Genomic DNA, 15,166 nt, shown 5'->3' with positions numbered 1-15,166 from the left:
CCGGGTCAGGGGGCGGGACGCTGCGCGCGGCAAGTTCGAAGCGCGGGCGCGGCGGAGAGCTGAGGCTGCGGCGGTGGCGGCGGCGCGAGGCGAGAGGCGGCGGCGGCCGCGGTCCGGTCCAGTCCTCTCGGCTCTCGGCGGCGGCGCCATGGACGAGGCCGTGGGCGACCTGAAGCAGGCGCTGCCCTGCGTGGCCGAGGCTCCGACCGTCCATGTGGAGGTCCACCAGCGGAGCGGCAGGTGAGCCGGGCCCCGAGCCGACCGCGGCGCAACCCAGACCTGACAACACCCGACCTCGACCCGCCCCCCCCGAGCCTGGCCCCGACCAGATCCCGCCCTGACAGGAGCCGACTCCGATCCCGAGGCGGACTCCGGCCCGGCCTCGGCTGAGCCAGGGAACGCCGGGCTCTGGAACTGCCGGTCGCAGGAGCTCCGAGTCTGGGGAAACGGCCCTGACCCCGCACCCTCGCCCGCAGTCCCGATCCCCGGCGAACCCTGTCTGGCCTAGGTGGGCGGGGAGGGGCCGGGGCGCCGGGGGTGCCGGTGGCGGGTGACGGGCCCCGGCGGGCGGCGGCGGGGGGCGGGCTCTAGGGGCAGCCGAAGGCCCTGCGAGGTCTGGGAAGCAGCGGGCAGGGGGCTGAAGGGGGACCGCAGCTCACGGCCTCGTCGCCCGCCGCCGCAGCTGTGGGGCTTCCAGTCTCCGCTAATCACAGCCCTGTCACTGCGGCTGCGCTTTGCGGCCTTCACGTTGGGCCTCGCGTTATCCAGCACAGCTCCAGCGTAGTGACTGACCTCCAGGAGCCCAGGGTGGCACCGACTCTTGCCGTCGCCCCTTCGGATGGGGACCTGGGGCACAGAGCCCTTGGGCGGCTTCCCCAGGTCACGAGGAGTCTGCGCAGGTCTGCTCCCCAGGCAGGCCCTCCCGCCTGCCCTCTTCACTGCACTTTGCCCTGTTCCGTCTGTTCTTTTTTTCTTTTTTTAAAATCACTTATTGTTAAAATGTTGGTTTTTAACTCAGACCTGATTTACATGTTTTGTTTGTTTTCCTAGCACTGCAAAAAGAGAAGATCTAAAGCTGAGTGTTAGGAAGCTCCTCACCAGGCATAACATTGTGTTTGGCGATTACACGTGGACTGAGTTTGATGAGCCTTTTCTGGCCAGAAACGTGCAGTCTGTGTCCATTGTTGACACGGAATTACAGACTAAAGGTCCACAGGTAACTTACTACTTCTCAGCGGCCCCATGAACGTGCACGTGCTGTTTTGAGAGTGTGTTGTGTAGATTTATTTGATGTTTTCTTCTCGTCACAGCCCGTTGATTTGAGCATGTGCACTATTGCACTTCACATCTTCCAGCTGAATGAAGATGGCCCCAGCAGTGAAAATTTGGAGGAAGAGACAGAAAATATAGTTGCGGCAAACCATTGGGTGCTGCCTGCAGGTACCCGTGGCAGTAACAGTAGGCAGAGCGTGTCAAGAATGGGAGGTCGGAGGATGGTACACGCCTTGGGCTTATCAAGGAGATTTTGTCCGCTGTGTAGAATTTTAGAATGTTGTATCTGTTATGAAATAGAAAGTATATCACGACAGAGAAAGGTAGAAACTTCCAGTATGAACCTATTTGGATAGATCCGTCAAAGACAGTGCTAACTGAGAATTACACTGGTGCTCTGCTTTCCTGCCCAGTTGGTCAGTCTCGCTGGACCACGGCTTTCTCCTGCCTTCTCGATGGTCCTCCGTGAACTTTGCCGATGGGGTCTAGCAGGCAGAATCCTGCTTCTAATCCGGGTTAGGCTTGATGTCCTAACGACTGGAATAGACCCGCCGCTCGGCCCTGCTGGAATGTCGGCTTGTGGGGAGAGTGGTGGGTTCAGGGTCTTTGCTTGTGTCCGAGCACAGGTCCACAGAGACAGGTGTGCAGAATAATACGACAACGAGGTTGATTATCTGTCCAAAGCCACGTGCGACTGCCACTTATTCAACCTCTTTAATTTTAAGAACAATTTTAAAAGTTTAGCTTCCCTGTAACCAGAATTTTAGCTTACCGCGTGTGGAGCAGTGGAGGGCATCAGTGGCTCAGGGCAGACCTAGCCAGTAGGTGCAAGGCTTCCTTTCCTAAAATTAGGTTTTTGTTTTATTCTCTCAGCTGAATTCCATGGGCTTTGGGACAGCCTGGTGTATGATGTGGAAATCAAATCTCACGTGAGTTGTGCATTTTCCCAAAAGACCCCATTATTTGAAGTAGAATCATTATTGTGTCACTCTCTAGCACTCCTTAACTCAGATGGGCTTTGTGAACACTGCGTACCAGCAGCCCATGTCCTGGATTTCTGTCCTGTGGGATTGCTCCTGAGTGGAGCTGCCCTCCGGGGAGTTCCCCTTGGGAGAAGGGGGAGCGTTGGGAGGGTGAAGACCACTTGCACTGGGTCACACGCTTGGTGTGACCAAGCACGTGCACATGGTCACTCCCGTGGGCTGAGGAGGCAGTGCTGAGGGGCAGACCGAGCAGGTGGGCAGGTCTGAACCCCCTTCAAGGGGAAGAGTCCTGCACACTGGGGGGGCACTAGGGGTCTGTCCCCACCGCCCCTCATCACCCCAGGCTCCTCTAGGCAGCCACAGTGGACCGCAGAGCCCTGGCTGTTCTTTCAGTGAATGTGCCGTGCGCTGGTCCACTGCTGTGTCCCAGAGGAAGGAGCTCACTCTTACTTGGTGTGTCCCTCAGTAGTTTTGTGTGTCGTTAGCATTTTAAATAAAAGTGATCTTTGTGTTCACCGTTTATCCTGAAAACAGTAACAGCCAGCGCTTGTCCTCTCATGTCTCAAGTTACCGTCCGGGTTGAAAGCCTGTAGGTGTGTGGCAGGTGTCTGGCCGTGGCGGTCTCTGAAGACTCCCGTCGCTCTACTCGCTTAGGGCACGTTCAGCAGAATCTTTGCCTTGCTGGGGACTTTACCTGTACTTTTCCTTTCTCCACGCAGCTCCTTGACTACGTGATGACAACTTTACTGTTTTCAGACAAGAATGTCGACAGCACCCTCATCACCTGGAACCGGGTGGTGCTGCTTCACGGTAAAGCATCGCAGCTTTGGTTTGTGTGACGAGATCAACTGTGCGAAATCAGGCTTTTGCTTGTGGCTTTGTCCTTCTGCGAGGAGTTGCAGCTCCTTTTTTCTGGGGGGCCAGAGTTATCCTAGAACATCCTCCTCTGTGAAGCCAGTCGGGCTCACACTATCTGGGCTTTGGTTACTTGACTCTTCATTTGGTAGCCACCTGATTATGCCTTGTGACTTTTTCTACTGTTATTAAACTTTTCAAGTAACTGCCTTATTTTCCGATTGATCGTGGACTCCTTAGGAATAGCAGTTGCCTCGTATTTCTCCGTAGTGTCCTTAGAGCTTCCCTTGACGGCTAATGGACTGCAAAAGCCACTCTTCACAGGACTCTGCCTAGTTCTTGGAGGAGAATACTGGGTTTCCTTTCTTAATGTTCCCGGAGAGAAAAGAATCGAGAGAAAACCCCAATTATAGCGAAGTAGGAGCTATAATTAAAAGGGTGATTCGCCTCTTTATACAATAAAGATTGTAGGCTTGTGTACAACTTTAAGAAGACAAAGTCTTTTAAACAGCATGTATTCTGGGAGATTGGCTTAGAGCCAGGGTCAGTGGAGGCAATCCAGAGGCATTTTAATTAGCGCAGTACACTACTTGCATTTAGAATTGGTTATATGTTTACTCTTAAACTATGGAAAATGCAGAAAATCAGAGTTGACCGTGTCAGCATTTTCTGTTGGATGGGCTCATGCTTCCACATCAGTTACCTCAGAGTTCCTGCAAACCGCTGTGCTAAGTGACACACACTCAGGGCACAAGCCCTCGCCTTACGGCTCTCCCTGTGTAGCGTGGGGTTCAGGCCCGCGTCCAGGTACCTGGAGTGGAAGATGGTGGTTCCTTGGCTTCAGAAAGAGCAAACGTCAGTGCCTTCAGAAGGGTCCTGACGGCTGCCAGGAAAGGTGTGTTTGACTTTTGAAAGGGGGATTTTCATAGTCAGTGGATTTCATAGAGGACGTGTGGGGACGAGGAGGATGTCAGTGAAGATGTGGACAAAGGAACGTGGAGCGGACTGTGGGCCAGGAGGCATACTTGGTGATGTTTTCTAGCATTTACACCGCTAGGAGATTTCTTTGTAAGTTCATAAGCGGTACTTGTGGTAATAACATTCGTAGCATTGAAGTCTGTTCGTTATCTTATATCCTGTGGATAATGCAACTCCTGCTGTTTAAGAAGTTTCTTATAGCACTAACTTAAAAACATATTTGCTTGCATTTTGTTACAGGTCCTCCAGGAACTGGAAAAACATCCCTGTGTAAAGCTTTAGCGCAGAAATTGACCATCAGACTCTCAAGCAGGTAACTTCGGCAATTTGAGAGAGGAGAGCCGCAGAAGTGGGTTTGCTGGGTTTTCATTTATAACAACGGAAACTGTTTTTATTTTTAAATCATTTTACATGAATAGTAGGTCTCTGTCTTTCAGTGTAAATTAATGAGCTCCTCTGTACTCAGCGTTGTCTTGAGTTATGATTCCAGTCTTTTTAAACGTGTTGAGACTTGCTTTATGACCAGCACGTGGTCTCTCCTGGTGACTGTCCCACCACGTGCACTCAGAACGTGTTTCTGCTCTCGTTGGGTCGACTGTTAGCTCAGGATGCTTGGTGTCCGTGCTGGTCGTCTGTCTGCTGTTCTGTCGCTTCCTGGGAGGACTGTCCAAGCCTAGCGCTGGGTGTGTCTTCCTTGAGTTTTGTCAGCTTTGGGGTTTATAGTTGTATCACATTTAGGGAATATCTGGCTGTTATCTTTCCAACTAATCCCCTGCTCTCTGCATTTGTTTACACGTTACACTGCCTGATACTGTCCCACAGGCCACTGATGTGCTCTTATGTGTTTTTCAGGCTTTAAAAATTTTCTGTGTTTCATTTCGATAGTTTTCTGCAGTGTACGATCTGTCAGTGGAATTTTCGTTTCTGATAGTGTATTTTTCTTTGGAGATTCTGTTTGGTTCCTTTTATACTTGTATTCCTTGTCCCATTGTGTTCTCGGTAAATCCTTGGGTACGTTTATGATAGCTGTCTTATGCTCTGTCTACCAAGTCCGTTGTCGTTATCATCTGGGTCTGGTTGCGGGACACACGTTTCTGCCTCTTGGCGTGTCAGGGAATTTTTGCTTGAATGCGGACGTTACGATTTCAAGCGTCTGGACTCTCTGGTCTGTCTTTAGCGACCGCTGGGTTTCGTTCTGGCAGGCGTTTGTGAACTTGTCTTCGGTGTGATCCTTTTGAGGTCTCTTTTCAAGCTTTGTTCAAGAGGGGTCTCGATGTGATCTAGGCTTAACCCTCGGGTGGGGCCCTTCTCGGGTCTCCGCTGAGCCCCTGAATGAGCAGCGAGTACTCTGCACCTCGGCTGTTGGGGCCTATGAGCGCCAAGGTCTCCCTACTCAGACACACCACCTACCCAGGAAAGACTCCAGGGCCCCTGATGGTTTCTGGGGCTTTATTCCTGTGTATCCCCCTCCTCTGGAGCCCTGCTCTGTAGCCTCCAGACACCTCAGGCTCCTTGAACTCTGGCCTCTGTCTCCTCGACTCAGCCTGATGGCCACGCTTCTTGGGTCCCCCCCACGGTCACTGTTGGAAGGTGCTCCAGGCAGGAAGTCAGGGCGGTCGCGCTCGCCCCGTTGCCGTCCTCTCGGGTCACAGTCCTCTGGAGCTGTCGTCCAGTGCCTGTCACAGACGTTGTTTCATTTGTTCTGCCTGGTTTTCCAGTTGGTTAAGGCAGAAGGTAAATATGATCCCTGTTGATCCAGTATGACTAGACGAGGAAACCCTGTGAGATTTACTTTGAAATCTATTTTGTTTTCAAAAATGTTTTATAAGTAGGGAAATTGCTTTATTTCAACGCTTTCTTTTACATTTAGTAACTTGGCCTTGGGCTTTATACAGTGAAATGCATCTGTGTTTTGAAGACCTCTTAAGGGCCGTTTCCTAAGCCACCAGAGGGGGAGGTGTTATTACAAGAAATGTGACTTCTCCAGTACAAAGATCTGGAAATCTGTACTAATTTTGTGGCAGAAAGAAGCCTTAGCAAGCCTTTTTCGCCCACTTCACTTAATGATCAAAATGCTTTATAATGAATTTTGTTTAATAGTCAACCCGATCATTAGGTTGTCTGTCTCCCCCTTCTCCTATTTTGTTAAACAGAATTAGTAAATGGTCTTTTTCAACTGGAAAATTAATGATACTTTTTAAAAGTAATTTTTTTTCTTCTGTGGACTTTTGACCTGAAAGAAACTGTGAAGAGGACCTGGGAGTTAGCTTTTCTCGGGCCCGTTTCCTGTTCGATTTTAGTCAGAACCCAGGGCATGCAGGCTCTTGCCGCCTCCTTGTGGACGGGGTGTTAGCGCTGGATTTCAGTCGGTGTGTGTTCAGGTTCCCTTTTGAGCTTCCCAGGGCTCTAGGTTGGCAGGAAGTGATTTTGTGCCGGAAAACAAATTGTCACATTCTTTACGGTTTTGTGGAAGGAGGACAAAATGTTCCACTCTGGCCAAAACATTCGTCATGCTCGTGTTTTGATTTCTTTGCTGTGTTAGTACAGGTAATGCTTTTTCAATATGGAAGCGTAAGTTATAAGTAGATTTAAAATGAGAGGGATTTTATCTTGCTTTAATTCAGATGAAGGTACCGTTCAGTTCGAGAAACTTAAGTTGCTTCATCTAGAACTATTGACGTTGATGCACCTTGTTAGATTTTTCGTAATTTTTAGTATATAGCTTGCGAGGTAGCCCAATCCTGTGTCAGTGGCTGTAACAATTGAACAAAGTAGCCGTTCTCAACGTGCTGGGCATTTGAGAGATGCTGCATTAACGAGGTGGAGGTGGCTGCTGCAGAGGAGGCTGCCGGACTGGTTTGTAACAATTGCTGTGACTCTTTTTTTCCTGCCTTAGGTACCGGTATGGCCAGTTAATTGAAATAAACAGCCACAGCCTCTTCTCTAAGTGGTTTTCAGAAGTAAGTGTTAGTACTAATTCCAGTTTTCTGGGTTGTCAGCTGTGCAGTTGAAAAGTTGTCCTGTAGATTAGGCAAACTTTGTCCTCCAAAAGCTTTAGGAGAGAAAGAGGTGAAACGGGAAAGTGAACAAGGGGCTGACTTTGTGGTCAGAGAAAACTTCCAGAGCTCAGCGGTAACTTGGAAATAGCGTGAGGCCTGAGAGGACCCTCTGCCCGTCACATCCAGACCTCTGACTGGGTGGGACAGGAAGTTCAGTGTAACCTTAGGAGGGAGGGGTCTGCCTTCTAACGGGGCGGCACCCCTCAGCTGAGCATGCGCTGGGGGCTTGAGCTCGTTCACCATCTGTGAACTGAGGGACTCCAACCAGGTGATGTCACAGGTGCCCCTCACCTCTGAAAGGCTCTGCCGCAGGCACCTGTGTCGGGAGGTCCCCCTGGTGGGTGGTGAGTGGGGACAGGGAGTGCCCATAAGGGGTGCACCGGGCCGGTTTGCACGCGAGACCCAGGCTGTCCTGGTCATGAGCACAACCGGGAAGGGAAAGGAGGAAAGACAGGTGGGCCAAGGTGCGAGTCACCTGAGCCATGCACCCCTGGCCCACGAAGCCAGGAGGGAGGACATCTGGGTTCTCTGCAGACTGGCTCCTCTGGTTCAGGGAGTTTTCCGAGGGGCCGTCAGGAGACGGTGGGCTTGTGCGGCCACCTGGGGTCAGAGCGAAGCCCGGTGGGGACGGTGGACACGTGCACACCAGGCAGCTTGATGAGTGCAAGTGGATAATAAAGAGTGTTTTGCTTCCAGAGTGGCAAGCTGGTAACTAGGATGTTCCAGAAGATTCAGGACTTAATTGATGACAAAGATGCTCTGGTGTTTGTGCTGATTGACGAGGTACGTGTGTTCAGACTTTAAACCTGTGACTGGAGGAGGCTCGAGACTGAGCGGCCTCGTAAATTGCTGGGGCGCCGCCAGCCCCCCACGGGTCCAGCCTCCGCAGGCTCCGTGTCCTGCAGTCCTTGCCCCTTGGGCACCCCTCTCATCAGGCTCACGGTGCACGTGCGCATGCCCACACCTGCGTCTGCTCGGCTGACAGCGCCCCGTTGCTCCGTCCCTACAGGTGGAGAGCCTAACGGCTTCCCGCAACGCCTGCAGGGCGGGTGCCGAGCCTTCGGATGCCATCCGCGTGGTCAACGCCGTGTTGACCCAGATCGATCAGATCAAAAGGTAACGCTGTGCACAGCGGGCTTGCCTGAGAAGCACGGACAGCGCTCAGCCTTACTCCCAGCTTTTCTAGCTAAGAACGCGTCTGATATTGAGCGTGGGCTCTGTCTTCTCCACATCTGAGGCAGCCTGTGCTAAATGCACGTTTTAGAAATTAAGTATTTTTTCCTTTATTAAAGTATTAAAAGCACAAAACAAACCTCGGGTGTGGGGAGGGTGTGTGCCCTGCAGAGGCGCATCAATGCGGCGTCTGAGTCAGCGCCAGCAGGACCCGGTGTCGGTGGCTGCTGGAGGGCCGCCACTGGGCAGGCGGGGCGCCAGCTGCTCGCCCTTCACGGGGCCGGGTTCGTGTGTCCGCAGCCCAGTCCTGCAGCTCAGGCCTGTGGCCAGTGTGCCCAAAGCCGGTCCAGCTCTGGGGCGGCTCCTGACTCACGAGAAGCCCCGTCTGCCCTGTGCGGTCTCCCGCCAGCCCCTCGGGGTTCCCCCGTTGCCCTCCACGTGCCGCGCTCAGGAGGGGGTTTGCTGAGCGGGGTGCCGTGAGCTGCACTGCGCTGTGTCGGACTTTACCCTGCCGTCGCGGTGTTCTTCACGGCGGAGAACATCTTCATTGTCTCTTGGGGTCAGCGGCAGGCGTCCCTTGCTTGTCCTGCAGGCGAACTTCGTGTGAGGTGTAGACCCTCTTGTCTCTGCCCCCTCACCCCACCGCCCCACTCTTCGGTCTGGTTTCTCCCCCTGCCACTGCCCCCGCGTCCACCCCAGTGCTCAGTGTGGAACCATCCGCGGCATTCAGCCCCCGGGGCCCCTACCTCTCTCCGCTCTCCTGACCTCTCCGTTTCTGCTGCCAGCGTCTCCCCGGCATCTCTGGGCAGGGGAGGGCCTGCACTCCCACCCTGCTCACGGATCTGGTGGGCGAGTCTCCTTCGAAGACCTGTATGTCCACAAGGTCCCCGGCCCTCGTTCGGCCCAGAAACCCCAACTCCCCGTGGTTCCCATTGCACTGATGGCCTTGCTGCGCACCCACTGCTCAAGGCAGAAGACGGGGCCCCCGGACCACCCGCATCACTCCGGGAGGAGTGGAGAATGGGGCTCTGGTTTTTCTCTCACCCCACTCACCTCACGCTGCCTCTGTGCGGGTCTGACCGTTTGTGAGAAGCCCGAGCCCCGGACGAGGGTCCCAGCGGCGTGTGTGTGCCTTCCGTGCAGCCTGGGCTCCCCAGCCTCCTGGCCCGTGTGCCCGCCCCGCCCCAGGCTCACCCTGCTCACCCTGCAGAGGGCTGTGTACCTGTGTGTGGCCGTGCCCAGGCAGGCGGGAGTGTAGGTGCTGGGGGCTCAGGCGCGCACAGAGGTGAGGGGTTCGCCGTGGGTGAAAGGCAGGGGGATGTCAAGCAGCGGCCCGGGAGAGCTTTCCGGGAGGCAGGGGAGCGACCGGGGCACACGGCCCGGGGAGGGTCTGCTGTGTTGCAGCCAGGAGAACCTGGCAGGAGTTGGGGGTCAGGGAGGAGCTCAAGGCGCAGGGCTTCGGAAGGCCTCGCGGGCAGGTGTGCGGAGGGGGAGTGTAGCCGGCTGAAGGGCGCTGGCTGAATGCCCGGGACCTTGGTGGCCGTCTGTCCTGACGCTCCTCGTGTCGGGTCAGGTGTGGTCGAGTCCCTACAGCATGGGCTGACCGGTCCTCACCTCTCTGTCCGCAGGCACTCCAACGTGGTGATCCTGACCACGTCCAACATCACGGAGAGGATCGACGTGGCCTTCGTGGACAGAGCTGACATCAGGCAGTACATTGGGCCGCCCTCCGCAGCAGCCATCTTCAGAATCTACCTCTCCTGCCTCGAAGAACTGATGAGGGTACCTTGGTTTTTTCTCTCTCCTAATCAGTAGATTTCTTACGTTTTCTTAACCCGCTGATGTAGCCTAATGTATCTGGTTCCAGCATAGAATGAGGTCTCTCAACCTGACATCAGTCATCTCCTGAGATTGAAAGTTACAGTTGTTGGGGACTTCCTGTGGTCCAGTGGTTAAGGCTCCGTGTTTCCACTGCTTGGGGTGAGGGTTCGATCCCTGGTCGGGGAGCTAAAATCCCACGGGCCACGTGGTGAGGCCAAAAAAAAAAAGAAAGCAAGCTACCGTTGTATCTGCAGGCTGAGCGGATAGTCGAAACCAGAGCCACTGATCGAGTGTTTGCTGATCATCGTGGTGGTTTGGTGCTGATCTGCAGGGGCCGAGTGAGTAGGGGTGTGCGCCCGTCCCGGACCTCACGGCCTTTGCAAGTGACCTGCTCTCTGGGCCTCGATTTCCTCCCCTGAAAAAGGAAGAGCGGTAGTGGTCCTGGTTCACAGGGAGGCCACCGGACTGGGGGTCGTAGTTCACAGGGAGGTCGTCGGCTGCAGTGTTCGCAGCCCCGGGTTCTACCGTGAGCGCGAGCACAGCGGCAGCGAGCGCGTTCACGTTCACTGTCTTCTCTCGCGAGTCAATCTAAGGGCCCGCGTGTGCCCGTGGGCGGTAACCAAGCCAGCCAACAAATAGGGATTTCTACAGCGATCGCCAGGCTGGCATCCTTGTAACTGGCTGGGGGTTGGGACCACTGCCTGCACCACGGAGTGGGGGCCCCAGCGTCCTCACAAGGGTGACCCGGCCTCTGTGACGGGGACGGGAGCTGGTCTCCGCCCCGGGTGCGCTGTCCCGGGCCCTCCTGTTTTCCCGCGCCATGGGGGGGGCGGGGTGGGGCGTGGAGCTTCGACGTGGTGCTGCCGTTTAGGGGCCTGCGTGGTGGCGGGTCCTGCTGGAGGCCCCTGGGGGCCTTTCCAGGGTGCCGCGTCGCACCGTGCTGCGAGTCCAGGGGCCGCCCTGAGGTTTCGCCAGGCGTTCGGACGTTTTCTGGGAGCCGAGTGCCTGGAGCAGGTGTCGTTTCCTAGACGGTTTATGGGAAATGAAGATTCCGATGTGGCGGCGGTTTGGCCAGCCCTGAAGGCTGTCGGCGCGGGACTGTGGCCCTGCGCGCTGTCGGGAGCCTGCTGGACGGCTCAGGTCCCTGGGGGGTCCGCAGAGGCCGCGGGAGCCTGAGGGGGTGTCACGCAGTCAGGTGGGAAGGTCAGAACACAGCCAGCACAGACCCTGTTGCTTAGTTTTACCTACGACCCCCACCAGCCCTCCCAAATGTGCATCCGGACCTCTCCTTTCTCCTCTCGTGGCTTCTGAATCAGACGGCATGGCAGCCTGACAGTTTAGCGCGGGTGCTTGGGAAGGAGCGTCCCACGTGCAGACACGTGGTCTGGGAGGTGAACTCTAGGACCCGGGTCCATGGTCAGTTAGAGGCTGTCTGACATTCCACCAAATGAGAGTCTTGGTTTTAAAACAGTGAACAGAGACCCTCCTTGAAAGGCCGGCCAAGTCCGGCTCCAGGGCCCAACTCTGTCCATTGTGGGATGTGACGCATGGTTGAAACTGATTATCAGGCTGGACTCAACACCTCTGAGTTGCTCCCCACCTGACACGTGCTGAGGACATGTTTTGCCCACAGGAGCAGAAGAGGCTGAGCGCTGTGGTTTCTGAGACACGTTGTGCTGTCTGTATTCTTGCCTTTGTTAGAAGAAGAGGGGCTGTGTGAGAGAGCTGCTTCCTGGGGCCCGTGCAGGCCCAACGGCCCCGCTTGGGTTTCTGAGATGTGGCGTGGAGTGTGCCTGCCGCCTGAGTGCCGTCCCTGTTGCTGACCGTGCCTGTGTCCCCACAGTGTCAGATCGTATACCCTCGCCAGCAGCTGCTGACCCTCCGCGAGCTGGAGATGATTGGCTTCATTGAGAACAACGTGTCCAAGTTGAGCCTCCTTCTGAGTGAAATTTCACGGTGAGCGCTGACCTCGCTTTCGTGACCAAGAGAAGCCTGTTTGCTTTGGGATTGGCGGGGAGGTCGTCGTAATTGCCTGTGGCAGCCGTGGTTGTAGTTTGGGGTCAGACGGCATGGGCTTGATCCCGAGGCATCGCACACGCGCCCGAAGCCCCCCAGCCTCCCTGACCCTGGGCTCCTGGACAGGAGAGTGGAAGCAGCTGCCCTCCTACCTCCTAGACGTGACAGCGGACCGTGAACAAAGTTCTGCCCTTGTATCTGGAAAGACGTTCAGGTTAAGGCTCTCTTTGACGCATTACTGATTTCTTAAGCAATATCTGGTAAACTTTGACAATTTGGCAAGAAAATAAAATGGAGGCTTTTGCTTTGATAAGCAAACAGTTAAACAAGTAAACAATTAGGGCGCTGGGCTTGGTGCTTTGGGAAATTAAGGAAAGTGGTCCAGCTCCCTGGGCACCGAGGGACACGTAACACGTGAGCATCGAGAATCGTGGGCACGCCTGCTCAAGGCCCAGGCTGGTAGCGCTTTCAAGTTCTCAGATGGCCTTGGTGATCAAGGGGAATGGAGCAGAGCCCTGAAGGACAGTTAGAATTTGCATAAACTGGAGAGAAATCAGGAAGGCTGCGGGTGCCCTTAGGTGGGTTGCGCTGCAGACACCAGCTGGTGGCGCTGGCGGGGCCTGGGGGGTGGTGTCACTACCTGTTGGAGAGATTTAGTTAAAGTGGCTGAGGTGGGACAGAGGAGAGCAGTTCAGAGACTTGGGCAAAAATTCACCAAGACGTGAACCAGCCCGGTTCCCGGGGGAGCCCTTGTTGCCAGCCGTGTGCCCACCTCACTGTGCTCCTTGTGAGGCCGTGGGTGGCGCCAGGACCCTGTCCTGGCCCCCCTCGAGGGGCTCTGGGGGAGGGACGTGCAGGGTCTAGTCCTGAAACAGCAGTCCGTGTGGAGGTGACGCCCCGAGTGTGCTTATGTTCACAGGAAGAGTGAGGGCCTCAGCGGCCGTGTCCTGAGGAAACTCCCTTTTCTGGCTCACGCTCTGTATGTCCAGGTGAGTCCCCCGGCCGAGCTCCGCCTCCGGGCCCTGTTCCACCGCCGCCCGCTCTGTCCAGCAGGGTGTGGCGTCGCTGAGAGTCCCACTTGCCACCATTGGGGTGTCTGCCTCATTTCACGTTTCTAAAGCGACGGGTCCCTGGGGCAGTGGGAGGAGGCGGCGTGTGTCTGCTCACCCCTCGCTGGCACGTCGAGCTCACGTGCAGGCCCCCCTGCCGCCTCGGAGGTGCTTGTGCCCTGGGGTGAGGGGAGGGCGGGGGGGGCGCGGGTGCTGCCGGGTGGCCCCTCCGAGGGCGAGGACACTCACAATGCTGTCTGTCTTTCCAGGCCCCCACCATCACCGTCGAGGGCTTCCTCCAGGCCCTGTCTCTGGCCGTGGACAAGCAGTTTGAGGACAGAAAGAAGCTCTCGTCGTGCGTGTGACCTGACATCCCCGTCCGCGTTCTCGGGGAGCACACAGCCAGGAGGCGACAGGCTTCTCACAGCAGCGGCCGCCCCGGGAACCTCCGAGCCCGTGGCTGAGGCTTGCCGCCAGAAACCCACAGGCCGGTGTTGTTCAAGAAGCGTGTTATATCTACGTACTTTTAAACGCGTGTTAGAAGACAAACAGCCTGTCGTTTTCTCTGTTTTAAAAGACGATCATCTGAGCTCTGTGTCTCTTTGTGAAGAACCGTCTAGATGTCCTTGCTCTAGCCTGGCTCCGGTTGACTGGGCCCAAAATGCTGACAAATTTTGTTTAGAAAGATGATTAAGTAAGCTTTACAGAAGCAAAGCAGAAACCACATTGCCTTAAATAAGAATGTAATCATAGCATTAAAAGAAAAGTGCACGTCACTCGAGGCAAGACAGCGTTTGCCTCCTGCGTGAGCTTGTTCTGTTCAGTGCAGACATTTGGAGACTGATGAATAAGAAAAACCTGTTCCTATGTTAACAGAAATCGAGAAGAAAATTCTAGGGCAGGTGCTCTTCTCAGTGAGCAGACAGGCTCCACTTGCGGGGAGGAGAAGCTGACGCGGGCGAGCCTCCCTGGTGCCCAGTGCAGGCCGGCGTTACGGGGACGTTTCACGGTCACTCACGGCCCAAATGCAGATTGACGTTAACACGTGTAAAATAAATTGGCCAATAATTGACGTATTCCACAGAATATCGTGTTTGTTGCTTTCACCTCGTGCTAAAATAAATTTCACATTAGTGTTTCGTATACACTTCTAAAAGAACACGTTACCTTTTGTCACAGAACTTAAGTGTTAAAATTGTTTTTCCAAAATTTTCTCGTTTTGATTCTCTTATCACTCTCAAATGCTTTGAGTTTTATTTTAAAATTACTCACACGATCACTTGACTTTTAGCCTGTTTTACGCCTTGAGGTGAAGGTGCATCGTCTGCTCGTGGCTGTGCAGCCCGGGGAGGCCCAGGGTCAGGGCTGGGCTGGGGGTGGGAGGACCTGAGTTTCTGCCCCTGGGCCGTTGGCCATGCTCTGGTCAGATCCAGGACTAGAGCGACTGCGGCCCTGGGGCGGGGGCCTGGCTCTGTGGTCTCCTCAAGACCCTGAAATAGGGTGAAAGTGGTGTCCGTGGGTCCTGGGGTCAGAAGAGGGGAGGGGGTGCTCCACGCTCCAGGGTTGCTACTGAAGTGCCCAGCGTCAGGTGTCCAGATGGGAGGAGACGGGAGCGCGGGGGCAGCGGGGGAGGGAAGCCCCGAGAGGGACGGCGGCGGGGCCTGCAACACAGGTCTGAGTGGGCTCCACCGGGCGTCTCCCAGAACGCGGGTATGTCTGACGCCGCCGCCTCTGGGCACCAGGGGTCAGCGCTGCTCCGCGGGACGGACAGCGGGGGCTCCGGGTTCAGCCAGGGCCCCGGGGCGGGGCGACAGTGGTCAGCAGAGATGGCCAGCCTTGCCCCGCCCTCCTGTTCAGGCTCTCTGGCCTCCTCCCCCGCCGCCATGTGTGCCCGTGCCCACGGGACGTCGGCACCCGCGTGCCAGCCAGGTGGGGGCGGGAGCACGGATGCTCGGCGCCC

At 55.5% G+C, this 15,166-nt stretch overlaps 1 protein-coding gene across 1 annotated transcript; it reads left to right on the top strand.

The window, feature by feature from the left end:
- The first annotated feature begins 42 nt into the window (after positions 1-42).
- On the top strand, positions 43-14,349 carry TRIP13 (thyroid hormone receptor interactor 13). Its single transcript, XM_060007121.1, has 13 exons — positions 43-240; positions 1,051-1,216; positions 1,311-1,440; positions 2,146-2,201; positions 2,975-3,065; positions 4,329-4,401; positions 6,985-7,048; positions 7,844-7,930; positions 8,157-8,263; positions 9,949-10,102; positions 11,985-12,097; positions 13,077-13,146; positions 13,476-14,349. The coding sequence occupies exons 1-13, from the start codon at positions 149-151 to the stop codon at positions 13,569-13,571; spliced, it is 1,299 nt and encodes a 432-aa protein (XP_059863104.1). The 5' UTR covers positions 43-148; the 3' UTR covers positions 13,572-14,349.
- The last annotated feature ends 817 nt before the right edge of the window (positions 14,350-15,166 follow it).

The sequence above is a fragment of the Delphinus delphis genome, chromosome 3 (genome assembly GCF_949987515.2).
Source record: "Delphinus delphis chromosome 3, mDelDel1.2, whole genome shotgun sequence".
In the NCBI taxonomy this organism is placed as follows: Eukaryota; Metazoa; Chordata; class Mammalia; order Artiodactyla; family Delphinidae; genus Delphinus; species Delphinus delphis.
The sequence above is the reverse complement of the archived record's forward strand: the minus strand, read 5'-3'. Positions and strand labels throughout refer to the sequence as shown.